The 22,831-nt window shown below is 43.8% G+C and overlaps 7 protein-coding genes and 1 non-coding gene across 8 annotated transcripts; 4 read left to right on the forward strand and 4 right to left on the reverse strand.

The window, feature by feature from the left end:
* Positions 1 to 41: 41 nt before the first annotated feature.
* V865_006701 lies at positions 42 to 156 on the reverse strand. Its single transcript, XR_010725596.1, has one exon. It is a non-coding gene; the product is annotated as a 5S ribosomal RNA (ribosomal RNA).
* A 188-nt stretch (positions 157 to 344) lies between these two features.
* V865_006702 (uncharacterized protein) lies at positions 345 to 3,732 on the reverse strand (the record flags this gene model as incomplete). Its single annotated transcript, XM_066230459.1, has 12 exons — positions 345 to 523; positions 590 to 890; positions 943 to 1,041; positions 1,110 to 1,258; positions 1,325 to 1,537; positions 1,604 to 2,522; positions 2,599 to 2,937; positions 3,015 to 3,224; positions 3,295 to 3,312; positions 3,386 to 3,466; positions 3,534 to 3,554; positions 3,613 to 3,732. The coding sequence occupies 12 exons, from the start codon at positions 3,730 to 3,732 to the stop codon at positions 345 to 347; spliced, it is 2,649 nt and encodes an 882-aa protein (XP_066086556.1).
* Positions 3,733 to 4,155: 423 nt separating this feature from the next.
* Positions 4,156 to 5,712, forward strand: V865_006703 (uncharacterized protein; the record flags this gene model as incomplete). Its single annotated transcript, XM_066230460.1, has 6 exons — positions 4,156 to 4,359; positions 4,426 to 4,476; positions 4,529 to 4,644; positions 4,708 to 4,804; positions 4,873 to 5,604; positions 5,674 to 5,712. The coding sequence occupies 6 exons, from the start codon at positions 4,156 to 4,158 to the stop codon at positions 5,710 to 5,712; spliced, it is 1,239 nt and encodes a 412-aa protein (XP_066086557.1).
* A 434-nt stretch (positions 5,713 to 6,146) lies between these two features.
* Positions 6,147 to 7,563, forward strand: V865_006704 (uncharacterized protein; the record flags this gene model as incomplete). Its single annotated transcript, XM_066230461.1, has 3 exons — positions 6,147 to 6,385; positions 6,480 to 6,723; positions 6,796 to 7,563. The coding sequence occupies 3 exons, from the start codon at positions 6,147 to 6,149 to the stop codon at positions 7,561 to 7,563; spliced, it is 1,251 nt and encodes a 416-aa protein (XP_066086558.1).
* A 2,826-nt stretch (positions 7,564 to 10,389) lies between these two features.
* On the forward strand, positions 10,390 to 13,529 carry V865_006705 (uncharacterized protein; the record flags this gene model as incomplete). Its single annotated transcript, XM_066230462.1, has 4 exons — positions 10,390 to 12,020; positions 12,082 to 13,214; positions 13,304 to 13,386; positions 13,443 to 13,529. The coding sequence occupies 4 exons, from the start codon at positions 10,390 to 10,392 to the stop codon at positions 13,527 to 13,529; spliced, it is 2,934 nt and encodes a 977-aa protein (XP_066086559.1).
* Positions 13,530 to 14,541: 1,012 nt separating this feature from the next.
* Positions 14,542 to 15,787, reverse strand: V865_006706 (septum-promoting GTP-binding protein 1; the record flags this gene model as incomplete). Its single annotated transcript, XM_066230463.1, has 7 exons — positions 14,542 to 14,601; positions 14,675 to 14,752; positions 14,834 to 14,953; positions 15,135 to 15,287; positions 15,385 to 15,463; positions 15,527 to 15,610; positions 15,711 to 15,787. The coding sequence occupies 7 exons, from the start codon at positions 15,785 to 15,787 to the stop codon at positions 14,542 to 14,544; spliced, it is 651 nt and encodes a 216-aa protein (XP_066086560.1).
* A 701-nt stretch (positions 15,788 to 16,488) lies between these two features.
* V865_006707 (uncharacterized protein) lies at positions 16,489 to 18,838 on the forward strand (the record flags this gene model as incomplete). Its single annotated transcript, XM_066230464.1, has 5 exons — positions 16,489 to 16,879; positions 16,939 to 17,074; positions 17,146 to 17,237; positions 17,290 to 18,593; positions 18,695 to 18,838. 5 exons carry the CDS (start codon positions 16,489 to 16,491, stop codon positions 18,836 to 18,838), a joined length of 2,067 nt encoding a protein of 688 aa, XP_066086561.1.
* Positions 18,839 to 19,163: 325 nt separating this feature from the next.
* Positions 19,164 to 22,229, reverse strand: V865_006708 (uncharacterized protein; the record flags this gene model as incomplete). The annotated part of the gene is made up of 8 exons (XM_066230465.1): positions 19,164 to 19,717; positions 19,812 to 20,651; positions 20,738 to 20,864; positions 20,923 to 21,207; positions 21,292 to 21,535; positions 21,649 to 21,836; positions 21,941 to 22,048; positions 22,137 to 22,229. 8 exons carry the CDS (start codon positions 22,227 to 22,229, stop codon positions 19,164 to 19,166), a joined length of 2,439 nt encoding a protein of 812 aa, XP_066086562.1.
* Between the last annotated feature and the right edge of the window lie 602 nt (positions 22,230 to 22,831).

Raw genomic sequence — 22,831 nt, forward strand, 5'->3', positions numbered from 1 at the left:
AGCCCTACATTCGAAGGGATCACAGAACTACACAACGACAAAACTACAACACTTGGGTTTCCCAAGTTGTCCCCAACCTTGGTACTCATCAACCGATATTCAGCTTCACTTTGCGGATTTGACGGGACGCAGTGCTTTCTGAATTCTCTGGCCGTAGATGGAATAGTTCCCCTGTCGATCAATATATGAGGGAGATGAATGGATAACATTCCGAGGCATCAAAGTAATCTGATAATGGTATGAATACGTGGTACAAAAGGGACATATATTTGTATGCGTTAACTGGCGTGATATGGGTATATGGAATGCTCGGTATATCTTCCCCTTATTTCCACTCATATAATCTACCCAATGACTTCTCCATCCGCCCAATCAACTTCAGGTAGCTCCTTCTCCCAATCTACTTTATCTGCCTTATCAGGATCTGACCACTGAAAGGCAAGGGATAAGAAAGCTCTCGCAAATCCAGGTAAGTTGGTTTCTGGTAATACGCTATTGAAATGCAATATCGACATGTTCGGAACTGCAGGCCACAGATGATAAGTATACTAACAATATATCGTTAATCAGGATGAAATCATGGACTCACCAAGTCTCTGCAATACACCATCCTTGATCTCCCTATGTCCATCTCCCTTTCCTTTCCTCTTCTTCTTAGCTTTAACGAACTCTCCCTCCTCACTTGCACCATTCTCCTTATTCCCCTCTCCATTGGCTCTGACGAATCCAGGTATATATTCCGCAAGGTCATTTCCAAGTAGAACACGACCCGGTTTATCTCCTAGAGACGGACCAAAGTTGGTTTGAAGGAGGGACTCGTATAGCTGTTTAGGTGCGTGAGGTAGGTATAGAAGATACGCTTTGGTGGGTGAAAGGACATGCTTGCCCATCTATGATAGTTTTCCATCAGCTCAATCGCCAGGAATGGATTGATATACATACAAGATTCTCCTCAAGGTGATTTATGCCAAATGCTGAAAGGATCCTCTTATCTCCCTCATCTGATACTGGGTCAAATACCTCGATGCTTGAAGTCGGGCACTACAGCAATCTGATTTAGCCAAAAAAAATCTACCTTCGTATACAAACATCAGGAAGATTCAGCTTACACTCAACGAATCAGCCAATTCCAACAATAAGGCAAGCTGTATCTGAGCTGTTCTATCTGAGAATGGTTTACCGATCCCCAAACATAACACGCCTATACCGTCAGGTGCAGAGGCATAATCAAGTATGACTTGAAGCTTTGTGACCAGATCTACAAGAAAGCATATCAGTTTTCGCCACTTATCTATTAGGTAACATCAGAAATGGTAAAACTCACTTGTCCAATTGTCACCCCATTTCTCCAACATCTTTTCTCTTTTCTCTTTAATCCCTTCTACGACTTTATCGATTTTTTCTTGGCTGAATTCAACCACCTGTTCGACCTTTCCTTTACCCTTATTGGGCTTCCCCTTCTGCTTAGGCATCGTAAATCCATCGTCTTTAGCTTTCCCTTTTCCTTTCTGTGCAGGTGCAGGTACAGATCCACGACCTTTATTCAATTTCTCTTCCTGTTGGGCTAGTGAATCAGGTCCATTTTCTTTTATAGGATATAGACCTTTCTTAGCTGCTTTCCTAGCTTCTTTCATTGCCACCTTTCGAGCTTCTTCTTCCTCTTTCCTACGTGCCTCTTTAGCTCTTCGCTTTTCCTTCTTCGACAACTCCGGTGTTTTCTCGCTGTCGGGCCCATCACTCTGATCATCCTCACCATTTTCAGGAGTATCATCGAGCCGAGGAGTTGTAGGTAAGCTTTCAGGTTCAGCATCCAATAAATGCTGAGGTGTATGTACGTTCCTAGCCTTCTTAGCTTTCTTCTTCGATTTCTTCGAGGGATAGTCCACATCTTCACTTTCTTCCAGGGCAAGATCAACCAACTCTTCTTCCAAAGCGTCTATCTCAGCATCTTTAGCTTCATAATTTCCATCCTCGACCATCACCTCACCCTCCTCGGCATCTTCAAATGTATCTTCACCATCGCCCCCCTCATCCTCCTCATCTGACACATCCCGAGATTCCCCCATAGCTCTGGCCTCAGCCATCATCTCCTTCTTCAACCTCCAAACAGCCTGTTTATGTTTCTTGCTCCTCTCATGATTGGCCCAACTAGCTTCACTTGCGAACGTCTTGGAACAAGCTACACATTCGAACAATTCGCCTCCCATACCATCATCCAATCTCACTCCCGTTCCATCACCAGTCTCTTGTTCTTCCATATTCTCCTCTTCGTCATCCTCCTCTTCGTCAGAACGCCTTCCATCAAGTTTCTGCCATGACTGCTCTTCATATTCCGCTGCCGATCTCATCCTTTCTTCATGCCTTCTTCTGGCTGCTTCAGGATCGATACCTGAGGCTGCACCGGACGGTGTGGAAGTACCGGAATTGGCCTTTGAGGCTTTAGCTGAAGCTTTCTCTCTAGCTAGCTTGGCTTGATGTGCTTTGTATCGAGGATCTCGATGTTGGATGAATAGGACTAGTTGCTAATTTGTTCATAATCCATCAGCATTCTAATCTTCAATTCTTTGGCCGTAATTCAGTTATATGAGCATGACTCACCCGTATAGTCTCATTATATTCCTTCCTATAATCATCCCTAACCTTCTTATTCTCCTTTTCCATCAACCTCCTGATATCCCTCGACTCAGCTCTTTCCAAATCCCATTTTGCTACCCATTCAAACTTCTTCTCCGTCACGAATTCTGTCCATACCAAGTAGAAATCTCTAACCCAGATTTGGGAATCTTTTTGAGCTCGGGTCATACCTTGAGCAGGAGCGTATGAAGTGGTCGAATCTCCGAAAGAAGGATAAACGAGTGGTGGCGAGTCGGGTGGTGTATGCAAGGTCTCATCGGATGCTAGGAGTGCGAAAAGTGTACGATATACCGAATAGAATCCCTGAATAAACCCAGACATGGCATTTGTTCAGTCTACGCACAGCCAGACTTGACGAAAAGTAGAAAATTTCTACTCACTTCATTGGTATCGTCCACTTTTCTAGCCAATTTGGGATCAAAGAACCTCATGAGTTGTTCCAACCTTACACTAGGATCACCATGTCTTCTCTTATTCAGCTTCGATTTCGGATCATTCGTAGCTTTGTCTCCTGATCTGACATGGTCGAATATATCGTCATCTGTAGCTGCTACAGGTACATTCCGATGATTATCGTAGAATGCTCTTTCCTGTTAAAAAAGAAACATCGCATCGTGAGATACGTGAAGTAATGATGTATTGCTTTTTATACACACTTACATTGGGATCACTTAATATCTTTTGATAAAGCAGAAAAGATAACGGTCAGTTACCATCAAAGATCACAAGATCATTTGGTGAGGCAGCTCACCTCATAAGCCTGCTGCAGGTCTGCAAATAGCTTCGTCGCTTCCTCAATTCTATGCGGATTCTTGTCTGGATGATGGACTAACTACGAGGGACAAGTCGACTTAGCATTAGCACCTTCGTACACCTCGTTACCGCTAACACTAACTTACAGCTAGCTTCCTGTATGAGCGCTGGAGCAAGATCAAACAGTCAGCCGGTGTTTTCATGCTCTTGTTCAGCCATACTCACTTTGATTTCATCTGCAGTAGCTTCCTCATCCACCTGTAGCAATTCGTAATAATTAGGTGGTCTGTCCTCCGCTGGCTTGGCATCGTCCCCGCCTAGGGTACGTGATTGATCATTACCCATCCTGAAGACGGACCGTGGGATCTGCCCAGAGAAAGTCGCGGGTGATGGTGTATGTATTGAGGCTGACAGAGCAATTAACAGATACGATCAAGATTGATTGTCCAGTCATTCGACAAAATCCAAAACAAAGTAAAGTTGGCTTCGCTCGGATCCGACAACACATCCATGTGTCTCCCACGTGGCCATCACGTGGGCAACCAAAAGTTGGTGCGAAGTGGTCAAGTTGAAGGAGATTCTACGTTTTCAAATAAGTTACATATGTACAGGTTCACCCTTATCAACCTGATACATGACATGCAAAATGGAAAACATGCAGCAGGATCCAGTCTAGTGCTCTGATACTGACAGTTCAAGTGAACCTTTGCTCTTCCTGTCTCGCTTCGATCAAGCTATCAATACTGATATACTGTCTCTAAAAGCGACATGTCCTCTTCGTACCCCTCAAATGATCATACACCGTCAGGCATGTCTACCTCACTCCGACGCACAGGATCAGTGACTAGAAGCGGAAATGGTATGACGCCTTCCATAAACTCAAAAAGAGGTTCAGCTTTTCTCAACGCTTCTTCCACAGCGTTGGAATTTGGCAGTAACTCACCAAAGGCAGAAGGGGATCTCATGAATGAGGTAAGCTGTCCACGAACAGCCAACGCGCTGTAGATACTAAAGCTGATGGGATATATATATATATAGACAGCAGGACTCAAGAAGGTAGTAGAAGGGCTGAACAAGACCAATACAAGCGTGAGTCTTACATCCGAGGACGTATATCCCTGTATCTAATTCTGGGTGATAGCTGCGAAATCGAATAATAGATTTGGAAACTCTTATCGAACACAACACCGGTCCTGAAGTTGAAAGATTGAATAAGGAATTAGCAACGTTGGAAGACCTATTTGCAAAAAGTCAGAAGTAAGCTCACCATACCTTTGGGGGCTCCCCTGGAGATCCGATTAGCTTATATGGGATGCGTAGGGATAACGAAGCTCAGTATGCTGAGAGCGAAAGACAGAAAGCCTACGTCAAAGAGTTGGAGAACCTGTTGACAACAACTTTAGGTATGGACTGGCAGGTTAGCGCTATTCGCTTTTCATGAATCATTCCCTATGTGTGCTGCTTGCTCACTCGGAGGGAATATAGGAATCACACAACATCTATCCACCTGCACCTACCACGAGTCTGGTAACAGCATCTACCCCCCTTCCACCACCCAAACCCACCCACCAACTTCGTCATTCCGTATCATTCTCCAATAAACGCTCCTCCAGTAAACTACATAAACGTGCAAGTTCAGTGATGGATTTGGGCTTGATGAGTCTTCAAGCTGTCAAAGAAGATGATATGGGTGTGGATGATACTCCAACAGGTGCACTGAGGAAGTTGAGCGGGTCGACATCTACCTCTATCAAGATGAAAGAGAACGAAGAAAAGGACAAAGAGCAGGATCGTTATATCCTTTCCCATACACTTGAAGCGAATTTATCCACTTCCACCACTTTTCAGAGGAGCCTCAAATCTTCCTCGACAAGCAGATCACAATCTCATTCCGACCTCCATACTATGGATACTGACGTTACTCATCACCAGTCAAATAAACCGGAAGCCAGCAGATCCGACCCTACTACTATTCTTCCAAATGTAGATATCAACCAGCTGAATAAGGTACTTCATCTACTATCGAGCCTCGATCCATCGACAATCACCAATAATCTCCCCAGAGCTCGAGGGCAATCTCAAGACGCACAGACATCTTTCCATTCAGCGAAGTTACCACAAGATAGGGATATGTTTAGATCGATGCGTAGGATTCTAGAATGTCATCAGAAAGCTCTTACAGATAGGGAAACGAGGCTGAACTCCATCATTCAGATGGTAAGTCGCGTTATGTTCTAGGTCTTGCGTGTCTCCCTCGGTGTTAAATTGAAGGAGTGACTGATATAGGCCAAAGAGAAGGAAAAACGATATGCAATGATCACTTAGCCCTTCGCACTGGGGAGCAAAGCCGATGTGTTTCTTGTATTTTAGTCTAGCTTTTTATGGACTTCATTTGAGTATGTACTGCGTACTTTAACTGCTGAAGAGAATGATCACATATGGCGATGAGGAGTGGTACACGAAGTGAAATGATTATGACAACTTTTGTATATAAGGTGAACTACCAGCATCCATAAGTACATTACCTACTTCTAACAACTTTCCCTTCGCCTAATAACCCTAATGATGACACATCATCATCGAGTGATTTATTTCGACGATTGGATACCTTCTCTAGTTGCATCTGCTTGGATATCGAAGCTTATACCCCATCTCTTTTGAGTTCATCGACTGGATTTACCGTTTTCGAAATGAGCATGACCGCAAATCACCCCAATTTTCGCAGCTTCATCCGGCTGAGATCATCACACGACCCCAGGATGGACAAGGATGATTTCAAGTCGTATCCTTTGAAGAGTCCTCCAGATAATGCAGCGAGACTTCGGGCGATGTTTGGTATCTGGCTACACCCCATGCTAGACACAGAGTTCGATCCAGAATTCAAACATGAAATAGCTGTACACCTGGGCGGGACACCGGATTTGGCAAGCATTCGAGTGAGAAGAGGGGTCAAAGGTATGTCGTACATCGATACGGACTTCCATCGAGACATGCTAAGGTAAGTGATATCTTGATATCAACACCTGTATGCTATATAGGATGTAGTGGGATCAAAGTCAGTCGTCAAGTAAATCGAAGATAATTTATCGCAGATGGGAGACTGAGGCCTCTGAGCCGCAAGGCGAAACAGGGAGAGCATACGAAAATTTTGGAGCGAAAGTACCTGATGGAATGGTTTACGTCCAGACTTTCGTTTTTGCCACACCAATATCCTCTCCTGCGTCGAGTCCAGCATATCCACCATCAGAGAATCATGCAGATAGAAAAAGTGGCTCGATATCTTCCGGTCTCACAAGCTTGGAGAAGAGATATGGATCTCCTGGTGAAAGAGCTTACGTGATTCCGTCATTGATTATCGTAATGGGATCAAGCGACACACCGCTAGAGAAAGTTGTATGGGAGGGATAGTCTTACCTTAGTGCATGTCATGAGTGCTGCGGCACTTACCTAGGTCTGTTAATAAGGGGACATAGGTACTACTTGGTATATGCGATATCATCAAGTTTGTTCGCTATCAAGGGATCTGCATCAACCACGAAAGACCAAGGTGTAGGAGAAGTCATGACTGTTCAAGAATATCTGGAAGAATTTCGATCCCTCCCTGATGTTCTGGGTACGCGCTGCGAACCGAATTTGGAAGGGTTCAAGGAGATTCGGAATTTCAGTTCTGGAGCGATTGATCTCCTCGTTGAGTTCCCACTGGGGAAGCCTATTCCTCCTATACACTGTCCGAATGGTCCCATCATCGAAGCCTTGCGGCATCTAACCTTCGGGGACGAGAATCTGTATACTACCAGGAGGCTTATCGTTCCACTCATCGAGTCAAGAATCATTCCATCTGGGAAGGATGTTGAACACAACTCTGAACCTTCGGGCCCTACCTCTCTTGGCAATTCTTCGTCTCTTCCCAGTCCCATGCCTGTAGACGATGACGACGAAGAAATGTTACTTCCCTCCGGCTTCCTGGTGTCCGATTTCCCCTCAGAGCTAGGTCAAGAGTACCCCGATGATCCAGAGGACGAGTGGATCGATGAAGAAGAACGAGAGAAGCAAGATGAGGAAGATATGTTGTACCTCGCGCAAAAAGCTGTACTAAGAGAACGCAATGTCAAGATCGTTCCACTATCTTCAGCACTCTTCAATGCCTTGATGGAAGAAGTGAAAGCGAACCATTAGCTACCAAGTTAGTGACACATGAGAGGGATCGTTCCTGTGTGAAAACGAAGTCAGAGAGCCACCTTCCCCCAGATCATTATAGATCGAATGCAAATAATCCCTGACTATTGTACATACGTATCCACTAGTCGATCTTCAACAGGTAGAAATTGGTCGATGTGCTCATCGTCTTGGTCAGCATTCAGCCATTTTGGGATGACATTCGTGTCTCTCTTAGGCATTTAGTCATTTCGGGTTATATCGCTACACCACATCTCAGTGTTAGAGGATAGATAAGGAACATCGCTGAGACGGTCACTGGTAACTTGTAACTCGTAACTTATGGAGTCGATACAGATAGGAACGTTTCAAGTATCTTGGTTCGCTAATCTTACATCTCAAGCATTCTGAGATCTTCTCGAATTTGTCATAGATCTTTATCGTCGAATAGAAACGAGATAAAGTCGTGGTTCCTGCAATGGTTAACATTCAGGGAGTACGCAAGCACCCCAATTAACGTTAGTGTGTTGTTTATCTACACATAGCAAAAGGTCCGAGGTCCAAAGTCTGGAGTTTTGATGCGCTTACGAAAAGGCTCTGCCGCAAGTGAAAAGAGTCTGGACTTGCACATCTCACCTCTCGGGGAGTTTCATCTGTAGTCTAAAATAACGCCACGATAATCATGCACCGTTGCATCTACACGTACTCCTGCGGCAGTGTTGCCCCGAGATCCTTTTTATCATTTTTGGCACGATTAAGCTACGCTTTACTCTATCTACCAAGGAAAAAGCCGAGAACTTCTCTCACGATACAGTATTCGTACGCACGCAGTTGGATGACACACGTCCTCAGTTCTTGATAAAACGGTGACATATGTCTATCGTTTGGGATATGAATGGAAGAGAAGACGGAAGACGCAAAGATGTTCGTTCAACCCTAAATCTTCGAACCTTCCTTCCTTTCGGATCAACGGATCCTATCGCAAGTTATATATCAACCCTTGAATCCATTTGATGGGATTTCAGAGAGAGATGTAACAACTTTCCTCGTTCTATACCCACTCGATATCATCAAGACCTCTTTCCCCCCCCACCACCACCCCCACTTTTAGCTCACCATCGCCATCATCTCATCTATAACACGTACCACCTCCTTTGGCCCTTTGACTTTGCGATCAGATAGGGATCAGGGATCCAGTAACCAACTGTGTCTGCGAGAATAAGAACAAATACGAGTAAAGGCGACGACGATCAGTCCTTCTGCTTTGTTTCGAAACAATCAACCGAACATTGTCCGACAACCGTTTTAGTACCATTTCACAAGTTTGATTGATTGTGTGCATCGATCCACGCTCCAGACTTTTCATTGGCACTCCTCTGATCGTCAGCACTATAATCTGTACACTGTGGAAAAAAGACAATAGGATTGAACCGTGCGCCCATTCCACACTCAATCCAACTCAACTGCGACTGCGATCTCCATCGAATATCACAACATCGATCATAATCAAAATCACATAAGCAAAACACACTTACGAGTACTCGATATCATCCTTATCATCAATAAACGTAATCGCACCAACGTACGGTACATAGATACTCGTACTGACCAATCATCTCAACCAAAAGATCTGGAATCTCAAGTCTGAATTGTGTCTCAGACCATATCACAGAAACAGCAAAACCTGGTTTACACAACGTGGGATTACGGTAAGAAAGAAAAGGAAGAATATTTGGGTTGGTCTAGGTGAGTTAACAGATAGAAGTCATCCTTTCATCGTTCATCATAGTAGTTGTATCGCCTACTCTGTACTTCGAGCTGACCAACTTAAACGACCATCACCATCCCTTTCATTGTACCTATCTGCACCAAACGCTAAACACGCCGTCCACCTCCTCTCTTCTAGTCCCAACACACCTCAATAAAGATACACCTACTACCTCATCACAAGCTGTTAAACTCAAGGGCCCCGACTTGTCACTTTCCTTTCATCAGACATCAGGAAACACGCCGAGTAAGCTAATCAAGAAATTGAAAAATCTGATCTTGGCTTGCTCCAACTCCGCTTCACTGCAATCTCATAGCATAGCTTTTCAAAGGACGAAAGGTAAAAAATCATTCACACTCCTTTGTAATTCTCCTCGTATCGTCTCTTCGCATTCGCCAACTGAAAGACTGCGATCTGACGGGATTGTCATTGCGATTGCAATTGAGCGTGGGACTGTTCTCAACCGTAGCGGAGTAAAGGAAGATTAAGATCAACATCTCAAATACTGAACGGAATGGAAAGGTGATTTCTGTGTTAGTTGAAGAAGTCGAAGAAAGAAAATTTTCCAGACGATAATCTAAGATATACTTAGGTCTTACTACTGGTTAGTGGTAATGGCAATGGATCTGAACTGAGTGAGTAACGATCGGTTCCAACTTCAATGAGTCTATCACTTTCCATGTACCTACATCTATCTTTACCCCTTGATGATCGATCTCATGCGGTGCTTTGATTGCACAAAGGGTGTATCATAAGATCGAAACTTGGTCAAGAAATATCCCCTGTTTTCCTCTCTATTTTCTATATGCTGTATGCTTTATGGGCATGATCCAGACTTTTCATGTTATTCCCTTTCTACGCATGATCCCATTCCATCTTGATCACTGCTACTTGTTACTGCGACATATCCTTCAACCAGTCTGGTTTTTCACTTGGCCCGTGCTTTCCTACCCGATCTTAATCTCATCGATATCAAAGCTTAATCCTCTCAACATTGACTATTGACTGATATACTCTTTTTCATGTTTCAAGATTATTAGCCCTCGATCAAAGTTTGTCTACAACGAGGGAAAAGTAATATGGTTTCTCCACCATCATCAATAGGTTCACCTGAATTACTTTGCTCTCCTTCTTCACCTACTATCTCATTCACCGAAATCAGAGACACCATACCACCCGTACCAGACCCAAAAGCAGCTTCAGCTTTCGCCGCCACCTCGCCCCGTAATCGTACGTCTTCACCTTACACTGGATTAGGTCATCAAAGATCACATTCGGAGACTGCTCATCTGCTACGACCTAAAGCCTTTTCTCCCTCGCCCTCGAATCTTCACCCATTCACTGAAATGGTATACCCTCATTCACACCCTCATCAAGGATATCAACATAACAGACCGTCATCCCCACTAGGAGTGGGATCGAGTCACTTTCCAGTCGGAGGATCTCATTCTCATCCTCACATCAATCCGCACGGACATTCCTCGAATCGATATCCACCCATCACCGCCGCTTTTGGTAGTCAAGCAAGTTTCTCCGCATCGTCTACGCCAGCTCAATCCCACTTTCCCCATCAGGCCATGGCACCCCATTCTCCACCTTACGATCACGCTGGACCGTCGAATCTCCGTCGTTACGCATCTCAAGTACATCGATCCCACGTCAGTCATCGACAAAGAGCACCTTCGGGTGGTCATGATGCCAACTTGCGGTGCTCGCCAGACTGTACAGCTGCCGAAGCACCTTATCATCTCTTATCGACTGTCATAGGTCGAGCGAGTGTCAACGATATACGCCGAACCACCTCGAAACCTGTCAAGCGAAAAGCGCCAAACGACGAAGACATCGAAATGGAAGAGGACAACCCGACCACCAACGCAAATGGGATTGTAAATGACCTCACTGCACGGCCAAACATACAGACTCGTCGCAGCCGAACAAGAACATCTTCACACTTAGGACCTTCGTCCCCATTCTTCAGCGACTCTTTTGCCAAACCTCTAACGTTTGATCGAAAGCTACTCCAAAGTACACCGCCACTCCCACCCGTAGATCATCTACGTGATCCACCTCTAGAAGGCGACTTCTTCGCCAACCACCAAAAATCTGGGTTCGGTTCACATATGACATCGAACGCTGTACTACTACATGGTGTAGAACCTGAATTGGAATTCGATTTACCTCGCTCATCCTCTGCTCCTGCTATACCTCTACTAGCCCAGAGGGACAGGGGTCTGAGCGATGCGTCTGCTGCCTCAGCGATATCGGCTGATGTGCTAGGTGTTCATTCAACAATCACCACTCAATTCCCCATGGATGAGAAACCACATGAATCGACTTTACCTTCTTATGTGTCTTCGCCACAGACCATATCGACTGCAAATCACTCCCATGGACTACCGCATACGACAAGCAGATTCTCAACTTTCAGTGGAGCCCGTCGACTGGACCTAGGAGAGAAGTTGGGATCATTAGGTCAGATGGTTGGTGATGCCAATGAACTGACATCTTACCTGGGTGAAGACCTTGCTGCTGCCCTCAAACAGCGCTTGCAACCTGAACAAAGCGAGATGGTAAAAGAGATCAAGAGGAAAGAGGAGGTCCTAAGTGAAGCTGAATGGAGCTTCGATGTGCCTCTAGCAAAAGCATTGGGTGATGTAGTCAGAGGCTGGGTTAAAGGTGTAGAGGAGAAAGAGCATTTCCAGGTAGTAGAGTAAGTGAAACCTTAAATGCCCTCGCGATTTGCTGGCTAATCATGGTCAATTTCTCCACAGATACGGATGTCACAAAGAGACACCTAATGCTGTCTTGGCTGAAACTGTCAGAACCCTTACACTGCGATCCGTGGGACCTGGTCGATCCAAGAAAGTACTTACGGTCACCCATCAGTGCAGTCCCGATTTCGATACTCGATCATTGCAAGCCAATTTATCAAATCACCCTCAATCATATCGCAAAATCAAAGCGATACCTTCACCTCTGATCCTGACCTCGTACAGCTTTGCAGGCTTCGCAGAACCTTCCCTACCGCCTAACTCTGTAGATGTCGCGCTATGTACCAACGAACTCAGTAAATTACACGGTACGATCCAACCTAAACCATTATATCTGTTCACTTCGCAAGCTGAAGAGAGGGAACAGCGATCAGAGAAGGATCTTAGCGGTTGGTTGAAACTTCGCGCTAAGGAAGTTAGATCCGGTGGTATTTTAGCTTGTTCATTTGCAATTCGAACTGCTCCTGCCCCTGAATATCATAATAACAGAAGGAACGATCAAATAGGTAATACCGGTGGTCAAGAGGGATTTGTCAATCCACCTAGAGGATCACCAGGAAACTACTCAATGAGTTTACCTACTTCACCTCGAACTTCTATTGACGAGCATGTTCCGAACAATATGCACATCACACCTATGACCGAAATCAACAATAGTCCTTTTGTTCCTGGACCACCTTTGCCTTCACCACCTATGACAAACGGTAAGACTAGGAAATACCGACCTGATATTTGGCAAGCCATGTCACATGCCTTGTCACCTGCGATACAGAGATTAGTATCTCTGGGAGAAATCAAAACTCAAGTTGCACCCTTATTGGTCGACGTACCATATTGGCCTCGAACGTTAGAATCGATACAGAATACGTTGTCGAAAACTTACAATGAATGGGAACCGTTGATCGATCATTCGTCAGAGGCAGCTGTGGGAGCGTCAGAAGAGATGAAAAGATCTTTCTCGGATGATAGCGATGAGTTCAGACCTAATGAATATTCTCCAGAAGAGAAGAAGGAATGGGAAGATTCGGGGATCAAGATTTTCAGATTGACTCATCCCGCTTGGATCGACTATAGGAGAGGGAAGATTGATAGGAGTGGGTATGCCAAAAGAATAGCAACGTATTGTAGATCAGGTGAGTATCTTTGGTTCGAGAAAAGACTGAAGCCCATAGTGGTATAGAAGTGAATTGAATGCTAATGAGTGATCACGCTGCCATCGCAGTCTACGAGGGTCATCTCAAAAAAGTGTTGAGAGAGAAAGGTAGGATGGATATAAGTCAATGTGAGACTACTGTACAGGAACTTGTAAGCTTTTCCCTTTTGCTCATTCATGGTAACAAGCTAACTTCAAATTATGACAGTTCAAAGTCCTTGTGGAGAAATGTGAACTAGGCGCACTGGACGCGTTAGAGATCGATGTGGGAATCATTGTATTAAGAAGGAAATGATCTGTCTGATCGTTTCTTAACGAGCTGGAAACGAAGCAAAACGACCACGATAAATGACAATACGACAAAACGACCTGGACGAAATACAATCCACCACGAACACGAACTCTTGCACAAACTATCAATCACATTTCTCACAAATCGCACAAACATAACTCTTGTTCTCATTGCCTTTGCGAAAATCCCTATTCGCAAGACCAGACCAGAAAATCTCACCTCACCTCACAATATAGATAAAGTAATTGTTGTATATATGTTCAGTTCGCATTCATTGATTTTGTACAGCACTGAACAAGCTTAGTAAAATCAATTCGATCTATCCCATTTTTTATATGGTCATGTCATTTCATGATCTTTGATCGTATCAAACGATTAAGATCAAGATCATTTCAATGCATCGTGTTTGTTGTGTCCTTCGAACAAAGGCAAGTCTCGATTCATCTACAATTGGGGTTATTTATCCATCTTTACATCGGTGGACGTCGACTTGATCTTGCTTGCTGATGGTGCATTGCCCTTAATGCATTGGTCACATGCTTCTTCGAATCGCCTATAGTTTGAATCTAAAATCCTACTGAGTTATCAAAGATGTTCTGTGGTATACTTCGAAAGCACCTTTTAAAGAAACATAAAGAATGGATAATGAGAGTTGATCAATAATGATTTACATGTAAAAGTGAAGAAGTGAAGAAAGAACGTTTCCAATATAGAACGAGTGAAGGAAAAGGGAAACAAGATTAACCAAAATATGTGAGTATGGAAGAAAACGTTTTGGAATTGAACAAAATAGTGTATATATATTTGATATAGGTGATGCGAATTTGTATCTGATCTAATGTAAATTGTTTGGTGTATTGCAGGTATATAGAATTTTCGGTTTCTGATCGTAACATGAAATGAAGAATCTGAGGAAAGGTAGCTTTCTCCTCGTGAGGCTTCCTTTCCAACTTCATTCTATTGCATATATGGTTACTTATACGATACTAGGAGGACCTAATTCGTATACCTATCATCATACATCCACGTACAACAAGATTGGTTCTCCCACTTCGTCTATCTCCGGTATAACGCACTATAGATGACAGGAGCATTAGGATCAGAATTAATATCCGTAGGAATAGGGAATCTAGATCTCGATTGCTCACCTTCAAATCAAATGCTTTGGCTAAAACAATTTTGAAGATCTTCTGTACGTTTATGGAATGCGATGTCGAACAGAATATCTACATCGTAAGACCCGAAATTAGCGTTCTTATTCCCTCTCGAAGCAGGCTGCAGCAAATCAACTAAAAGCTGATGCATACCAATGGAGCATGCATAGCTTTGGAGAACCGCTTAGCTTGCTTTGTGATTTCTTCTTGTTCTTCACGAGGGAAAGAAGCAAATTGGTCGTATTTCGTACCGATCAATACTGGTATAGCGGTCTATCAAGGGTCATATTTCAGCGTTAGCAATAAGTCTCATTCTCTTCCGTATCTGCTTTGCTCTTTGATCATGCTCTATTCCTGCCGATTGTAGCGCATTTCTCCCTCACATCTGTCCTCATCAACAGAAAGCATACTCATTTCTCCTCTCATTTCATTGACAATGAGATCCCTAACTCACCTTGTTGAATCCCCTAGCTTGCCTATACCATTCCTTGACACTATTCAAGGTCGCCTTCCTCGTCAAATCAAACATGAACAATATCGCTACAGCATCATTCGATACTAGTGGTAACATCGATACGAATTCCCTCTGACCACCTAGATCCCATATCTAAGGCAATCAAACGATTCAGCTTGGTATCCTTAACCGGAGGTCGATGAGCCCCGGGTTGAAGCAGCTGAAAGTGAGAAGATAGTAATAAACTCACCGAAAATGTTATCTCGGTATTTCGTATCGTTATTGCCTTTTCCATGAAATTGACTCCTAGCGTTTGTATATAATCCTCACTGAGGGTGATCAATATCAGCTTCATGGCATTGCTTGCAAACAGTAGCTGAAGAGCAACTCACTCAAAACTACCTTCGACGTATTTCACCATCAATGAAGTTTTACCAATCTGTGAATCTCCTACCATTCCAACTTTCAATACGATCCTGAATGGATGAACGAAAATCAGTATGCTACAGCTGTACGAGAAAAAGAGAGGGTTTCACCACTCCACGGAGAGAAAAGCACCCCTAAAGCTGGACTTACGAATTCCTATCTCCGCCTTCACCACCTGATACCCTGCCGCTGCCTGATCCAGATGATATGTAGCCTTGGTCTGTCATAGTGCAATGTCGCTATATAGCTTGATACTGGGAGAATGAGATGTATTGCCTGGATCGATAGTACAACTTGATTAGAGAATGACGGTCCAAGAAGGTGTCGTGTGTAGGAGTTTGGTAATTGCTCGTTTGGAGGTCTACCGGAGTGGCCGGTTTGGGTGGACTCGATGGGTATTCGTAAGTGGTCAGCGGTCGTATGTGAGAACGAGTATGATGTTGAGAGGGGAATGAACTGATCAAGGCAGATGTGAGGAATTGGCAGGGTTTTCTGTTTCTCAAAGCTGAAAGTCGATGACCCAGGGTACGAGCACGGACCGTATACTGCGAGGTGGATGGCTTGTTTTGATGGGATTGTGAGTGAAGGTAAAGACAGGAAGACGAAATAGGTGTATTCGTGATTATGCGTGATGGGTCGTTAACGAGTGAGTGTGGTTGGACTATGACTGAGTGAGTGGTGAAGATGTCTTACGATATGTGTTTGTGGGGATGATGAGATGAGGAAGGATGTTGTTGAGTTGTCATTCCGTTTGTTGCTTTCAGAGCTCAGACGCGTACTGCCATACTACCATAAACCAGGTGGCACATTTAAAGTTGATGTTGATTTCTCATTACTCGTTGTGAGCAACTTGTCCTCATCTCACTTCCTTCTCCTGTATCTAGATCCTATAATCAGGCATACAGCAACAACGAAAAGAGCAGCAACCATGTCTATCACAAGACTGGTACGCTCAGGTCCTCGACAGGTCAGCAGGATATCATCGACTGCCCTTCGTCCGGTACCCAAAACCACCCCAAAATATACCTCATCTCAAAACACCTTCCGAAAGACCCATACCCTCCTCTTGAAACCTTCTGTGATCCTCTCGAGACAATATGCATCAGCAGCAACTGCCATCAGACCTCCCGAGCCTATTCCAATACCTATAGAAGACGAAATCATTTCCAGACCTGTACAAGGAGCAGGCGATATCGTACCTGTCTTACAGGATATACAGAATCTGTTGGAAAATGAGATTGGAGGTGATGATGTATGGTCAAAGAGGATAAGGAATAGTATAGAAGATCTGTCAGCTGAGAGAAGAGGCAGGATAGCTGGTAAGCAGACGGCCGAATCACAGACTTGAGCTCAGCTTTAGCTGATGTTGCAATCATAGTCATTGGTGACTCTCTCGCTGCACCTAGAGATGTAGTCTCGGCTTTGCTTCAAGACCCACTGGCGGATACTGAAGAGAGTAGAAGAGCTTTGCTGAATAGACATGATGGAGCGAATATAGATGTTTTCCAGATAGGGTAGGTTACATCTTTTGCATTGGTCTTTTGGCCTGTACCTGAAGCTGATGATCATGCATACGATTGAACAGGCATGGCCCTAACCCGCATAGAGAACCAGAATCATTGTCTCTATCCGCTTCATGGCTGCAAGCAACCGGATACGATGTGGTAGAAGTCAATAGTGAGCTAACTTTAGATACTTTATGGTCGGCCAGCTGACCTCTTGAATGTAGCCAAAAAAGCAGAAGACACAATGTCAACTCTCCTTTCAACCGATTCGCTGCTTGTTGTCCTCGACCCTATCAGGCTCATCGATACACCTCAACTCTCCTCCCTTCTTCCTCTCGTTCTATCTCGGGGATCCATTCATTTCGTTGTCAACGGCTATCTCCCTCCCAACACATCTCAAACAGCCATAGAAACCAAACTACGGGAACAACTGAGCAAGATCAAGGTTGATCCGTTAGAAGGATTGACATTCGACCCCGCTTCTATACCAGTATCTTTCGTCAAAGCTGAGAAAGCTTTGAACGCCCTCGACGCTTTAGCGGCCGGTCTACAGGATCATGGTCCATCAACTTCAACCTCCAAAACGAGAGCTTTCGAGGTCTTCCAGAAACAATTCTTAGAATCGCATATTGGTCCATTACAATCATCCCTTCTTCAATCAATCAAATCCATCTCACAACCACAATTATCAACATCCCGTCAGGTCGCTGGATTAGCACTGTCACACGTTGAAAATACAATATCAACTGATAGGGATATAGTTAAAGATGCCCTTCATACTGTATCTGAGCTCCGCCGCGGAGCACAGCAGGGCGCATCAAAAGCTAAACATCTCAGTGTGGCTAGTAGAGGTATAGAAGGAGGTTTAGTGGAAGGCTCGGTCGAATACGATATGAACAAGGTAAAATCCCAGTTGGAAGAAAGGTTCAATGGTAGATTAAGTTGGTTGGGGTTGATCGGAAGGACAAGAGTAGACGATGTTCAGTTCGAATTGACCAATCATCTGAATAATCATTTCGCTACCGATTTAGAGAAACAAGTCATATTTGAATCTGGTCGATTATCACATTTACAAATTCAATTAGATCAATTATCAGATCACACTATACGCCAATTATCTCATTCACAGTCCCATTCAACCTCAACAACCCATCCATTCACTTCTCCCCTATTGTTGAATCACTTATCGACCTTATCACTTTCTGTACCGCCTCTCACCCCCACATCATTGACTTCACCGATACTTACCAGACGAGAACAACTGTTGACTCAGTCGATACCGAGATTACATTCCTCAGCCCAGCGCGCCCTGCTCACCACTTACGCTACGTCCTTATTGGGGGTATCACTAAGCTGGATGAGTTACGTCCCACCTATAAGTCTCACTTCCGCGCCGACGGCTGTAGGTTTAGGTATACTCAGTGTGGTGGCTTCATTGGCTCTTGGACAGAGACTATGGGGTAAAGCGCAGAAGAAATTCTGGAGGGATTGGAAGAGGATAACGGGAATGATGAAAGGTGATTTAGAGGTGAGTCGCACTCAATTTATAGCACACACTGGACACATTCAAAACGAGCAGAAGCTTGACACTGCACGTGAATGCTAATCTGATTTCTCTGTTTTGCTTAGACACGCTTCGATACCGCTTTACGAACTCAGGTATTAGCGAAACCGCTCGTAGCGGCCGAGGGACTGGAAAAGTTGATACAGAAACGAGAAAAGAGGTTGGACGATTTGCAGGATAAAGTCAACGGGTTGAGCAAGAGGATATGATGATAGCTGGATCGCAAGATCTCAGATCCTCCATAATTTCGGAAGGGTCAACGAGGAAAATCCCACCACGTCAGCAGGAAATCAAGCATGAGTTTCAGTGGATGTGCTCTTTCATACCTTGCACACAAGAAATATCAAAACCGCTGAATGCGCGAACGTAGATAGATTTTGTCATCGTATCTGATGTCATGCTATATCAGATGCCTTAAAGTTACATCCGATATGAACACGAACTGGTTGTGAGCAAGTCTATCTCGTCCTACAACACTAAACTACATCACCGACAATCGGTGGGTCAATCATCCTATCTCGTTCAGGTTCGCTACTATATAACTCCATATTTCTTTTTATACCATTCCTGACCTGTCGTAGCTGCTCTAACCATCTTGACCTGACCATTCGAATTCCCAAAGCTATTCGCAGAGGAAGGTAATGTCGGTGATTCAGGCATCGGTAGATTTGAATTCGAGTTGTTTGATTTTCGTCGCCCTAGAGGCAGAGTATCATTTTCGAATCTGATTGGAATGCTTGATGATGAAGCGTTTGTCGAAAGTAGAGGTTGACTATTAGATCTCATCAACACTCTACTTATCTTTGCTTCTCTCACGTCATGAATCGAATATGTCGGTGTAGTCTCTTCACTCGCGGTTCCACTCCGACTTGTCGTTGGTGATAAAGCCTTTGACGGTGGTATGGGTAAATAGATCTCAGTAGGTGCCTCGGAAGATAGAGTAAGGGTAACTGAGGGTACTTGAGATAATTCAGATTGATAGGTCTTTCTCATCCAGTTAGAAGGCTGGATCAACGATGAAATATTTTGATAATGATTTTGATTCGAAGGATTGGTTGAGCTCATACAATCGATTCTTGACGATCCACCTAAACAACATAAAAGCAATTAAGCCAAATACGATAAATAGTGATTAGAATTCGTATGGATGTATAGTACTGTGTTGTATATCACTTCACTCACCTTCAATAAAGCTAGTCACGTTAATATGAGTCATATCAGATCTCATCCTCCCATGTCCCTTATTTTTCATTTCGACTTGTTGTTCTTTCACAAACAGTCTGTTGGGTAAAGGCAAATCATCCACATTCATACTTTCGAAATCCAATGGATCCTTCACCCCTGCTCCAGGGACAGGGAGAGATGTAGATCTTGAAGGTGGTCTAGGGAAATTCAATGGCATATCCAGTAATCCACTTCCACCACTACCTCTCGATTGATCACCTGAACTAGGGAATCCATCACCATCACCCATCTCAGAACCTAAGACCAACTTCCTCGCACCTGGAGAAGGTGTCGTTCGTCGTATACCTATCAAATCTTGAATCCCGTCAAACTGTCCTTGGGAGAGACGAGTAAGGGTGTTGAATATAGTTTGAGAAGATCGACGTGCAGGTTCCATAGATCCTAAACTTCTGTTCATTGACTTTGGCGGAGGGGTTGGGCCTCTCTCGAATGTATTTTGGTGAGTCTCATAAGTAGCTTCCTGATTGGTCGAACTGGAAGATCGTTGGATACTTGGTACAGTCAGCCATCTACCTTCTCCTTCTACTTCTCCATGAGGAAGAGAGTGAGATGGATGACCGGATAATACCCATGTTCTGATTCTTGATGATATGGATGTACGAGATTTCCGATCGATATTTCGAGGAAGCTCATGATCGTGACTACTTGATAAGAGTCGACGGGGGGTGAAGGTGGGTATGAAGGATATCCTCTTCTCACTTTGTATAGGGTGTGGAGAAGGGGTGCTGATTGATGGAGGAGAGATTCGGAATGTAGATGCATCGGGTATTGATAACGCTAAAAGAAATAGTAAAATATTATCATCATCAGTATACCTGGCGTTCTTGGTCTAAACAGGGCTCTCTATTGTCGTCTGAGCTGACCTTCGAATGCTTCTTGACTGTTATATTGATCCTTCACATTCTGATCATTTGTTATAGATCCAGCACCAGATTTGTTATTGACGATAGGAGTGAAATCCAAGATCAACTGCGACGTGATCAAAACGTACTACAATTGGATGAACTTTCAGCCAGGCTATCATACACTCATGAAGTAAATGACATACCAACTGGACCCCCTGGAACAATCTGCCTATCGCTGTCTCAGAGAATCCAAGAGATGCCAAAGATCCAATGACTACTACCACACCGAGGGATATACCTCCGATCAATCCCCCATATTGCCTCAAAACGTTCTTCCTAAAACTCGGGGAAGTCTGTAGCAAGTGATGGATAGGACACGAGCTGAATATCAAATAAAGTACAAGCTGAAGTGAGAAACCGGCAATATTGATTCGTCGATATAGGGATCCCTGGGAGAGGTCAAATAGGAAACCTATCCTCCAAGTGAGCTGTATGAACGGAAACCATCAACACTGTAAAACACCGAATAACGGGTAAAATATAGTAAGAAAAGAACGTCGAAGAGAGCTCACCTCAAGGACAAAAACAGTGAATATAGTTAAGACAATAGACAGTCTTGCCAATTTACCCAATATGCACTGAGAGTCTCTACCGTCCATTGCATCGCAATACGTCCGGTTACGTTCTTGGATCATCTCTGTGAATGATTTAGGTCGTTTCTCATTTCTTATGCCGCCACCGCCACCACTTTCGATCGTTTTGTCGGAAGATGGGTTTTGACTGTTGCGCATCTTCTCCAATGACATGTGGAAGTATCTAAAAAAATGAATGATGGTGTTTTAGTCAGTCAATGTTCCTTCCAATACATGGTGATATGATCTTTAGACATTACTCTTACCCTACTCGACTTGGTATTTAAATCCACTTACAATAATCTAATCCCTGTTGACATAGCCAACAAAACCTGTTTAACACCCAACATACCCAATATGAACTTTCGCAAACTGTCTTCTTGGATATTCTGAAAACTGAAAAACGCCACTTGATCTTGATCGTAGAACATTCCTACGAGATTGAGCAACGAGGTGAAACATGCTGTCAAAGATGATATTTCGAGCTGTATCCAAGGACAAAGTAAGCGATAATAATCATGATGATCATGATCATCATGATCATGACCTTGTTCAATCAGCATCAATTTGTAAAGATGGTGTGACTTACTAATAAAATATGTTTGTTAGATCGGTTGAATGTAGAATAAAAAGTAATGATCGTTAGACCTAAAAAACCTAATGCTAAGAAAGGTACATCCGATAATATGATCTCGATCTACAGTTTCATCATCACCATCATCATCTCATCTTTAATAATGAACGTATCGCACCAGGTGAGAATCAAAGAGAAACAAAAGACTTACCAACGAGATACTCGAGTCGGATTCTTGATTCTGATTTTGATCTTGAGAGAGTGTCGTATTGTCCGTGATTGTTTGATTGAATGAATCGATCATTCTAAATTCTATCTAATCTCCTCATCAACCTTCAAGGTCGAGCGAGTGATTCTGTTGTTGTTGTCGTTGTTGGTGGTGGTATTTGATATGCAATATCTTCCAACCTTGTTGATACACCATGAATAAACGTTTCGAGTAAAGCTCGATTATAACAGTACAACCACATGAGTAGAATCCATAATGGATGACGAATGAAGTAAAATGAAGTAAGTAGAGAACGATCTGTAGGACAAAGTAGACACCTTTCTGGGATGCATATCTGGTGAGTATCGTTAGCGTCCTTGAGACCTACTGTAACGATGCATCACACTCTCCTCGAAGATTTTCAAGATTCTAACCCGACACCAGGTGACCAAAAGAATCGTTGTCAAGTGATTGCTTCGACGAAGCCAATTCGATTTCTTCTCGACTCCGTCTCTGGGTGACAAGTGGCGTTGGTAGGGAGGTGTAGTGCCAAGGTTCACTCCCCATTTTTCATTTTTTTCATATGTCTGATCGGTGACTGACCACTGGTCGAACCGGAAGCGTGGAAATTCAAGGATGAATGCATATGCACATCCATATACATATATATAGAACATCCTCATACACGTATCTGTGAA

This window comes from Kwoniella europaea, chromosome 2 (assembly GCF_036810445.1).
Source record: "Kwoniella europaea PYCC6329 chromosome 2, complete sequence".
Taxonomy (NCBI): Eukaryota; Fungi; Basidiomycota; class Tremellomycetes; order Tremellales; family Cryptococcaceae; genus Kwoniella; species Kwoniella europaea.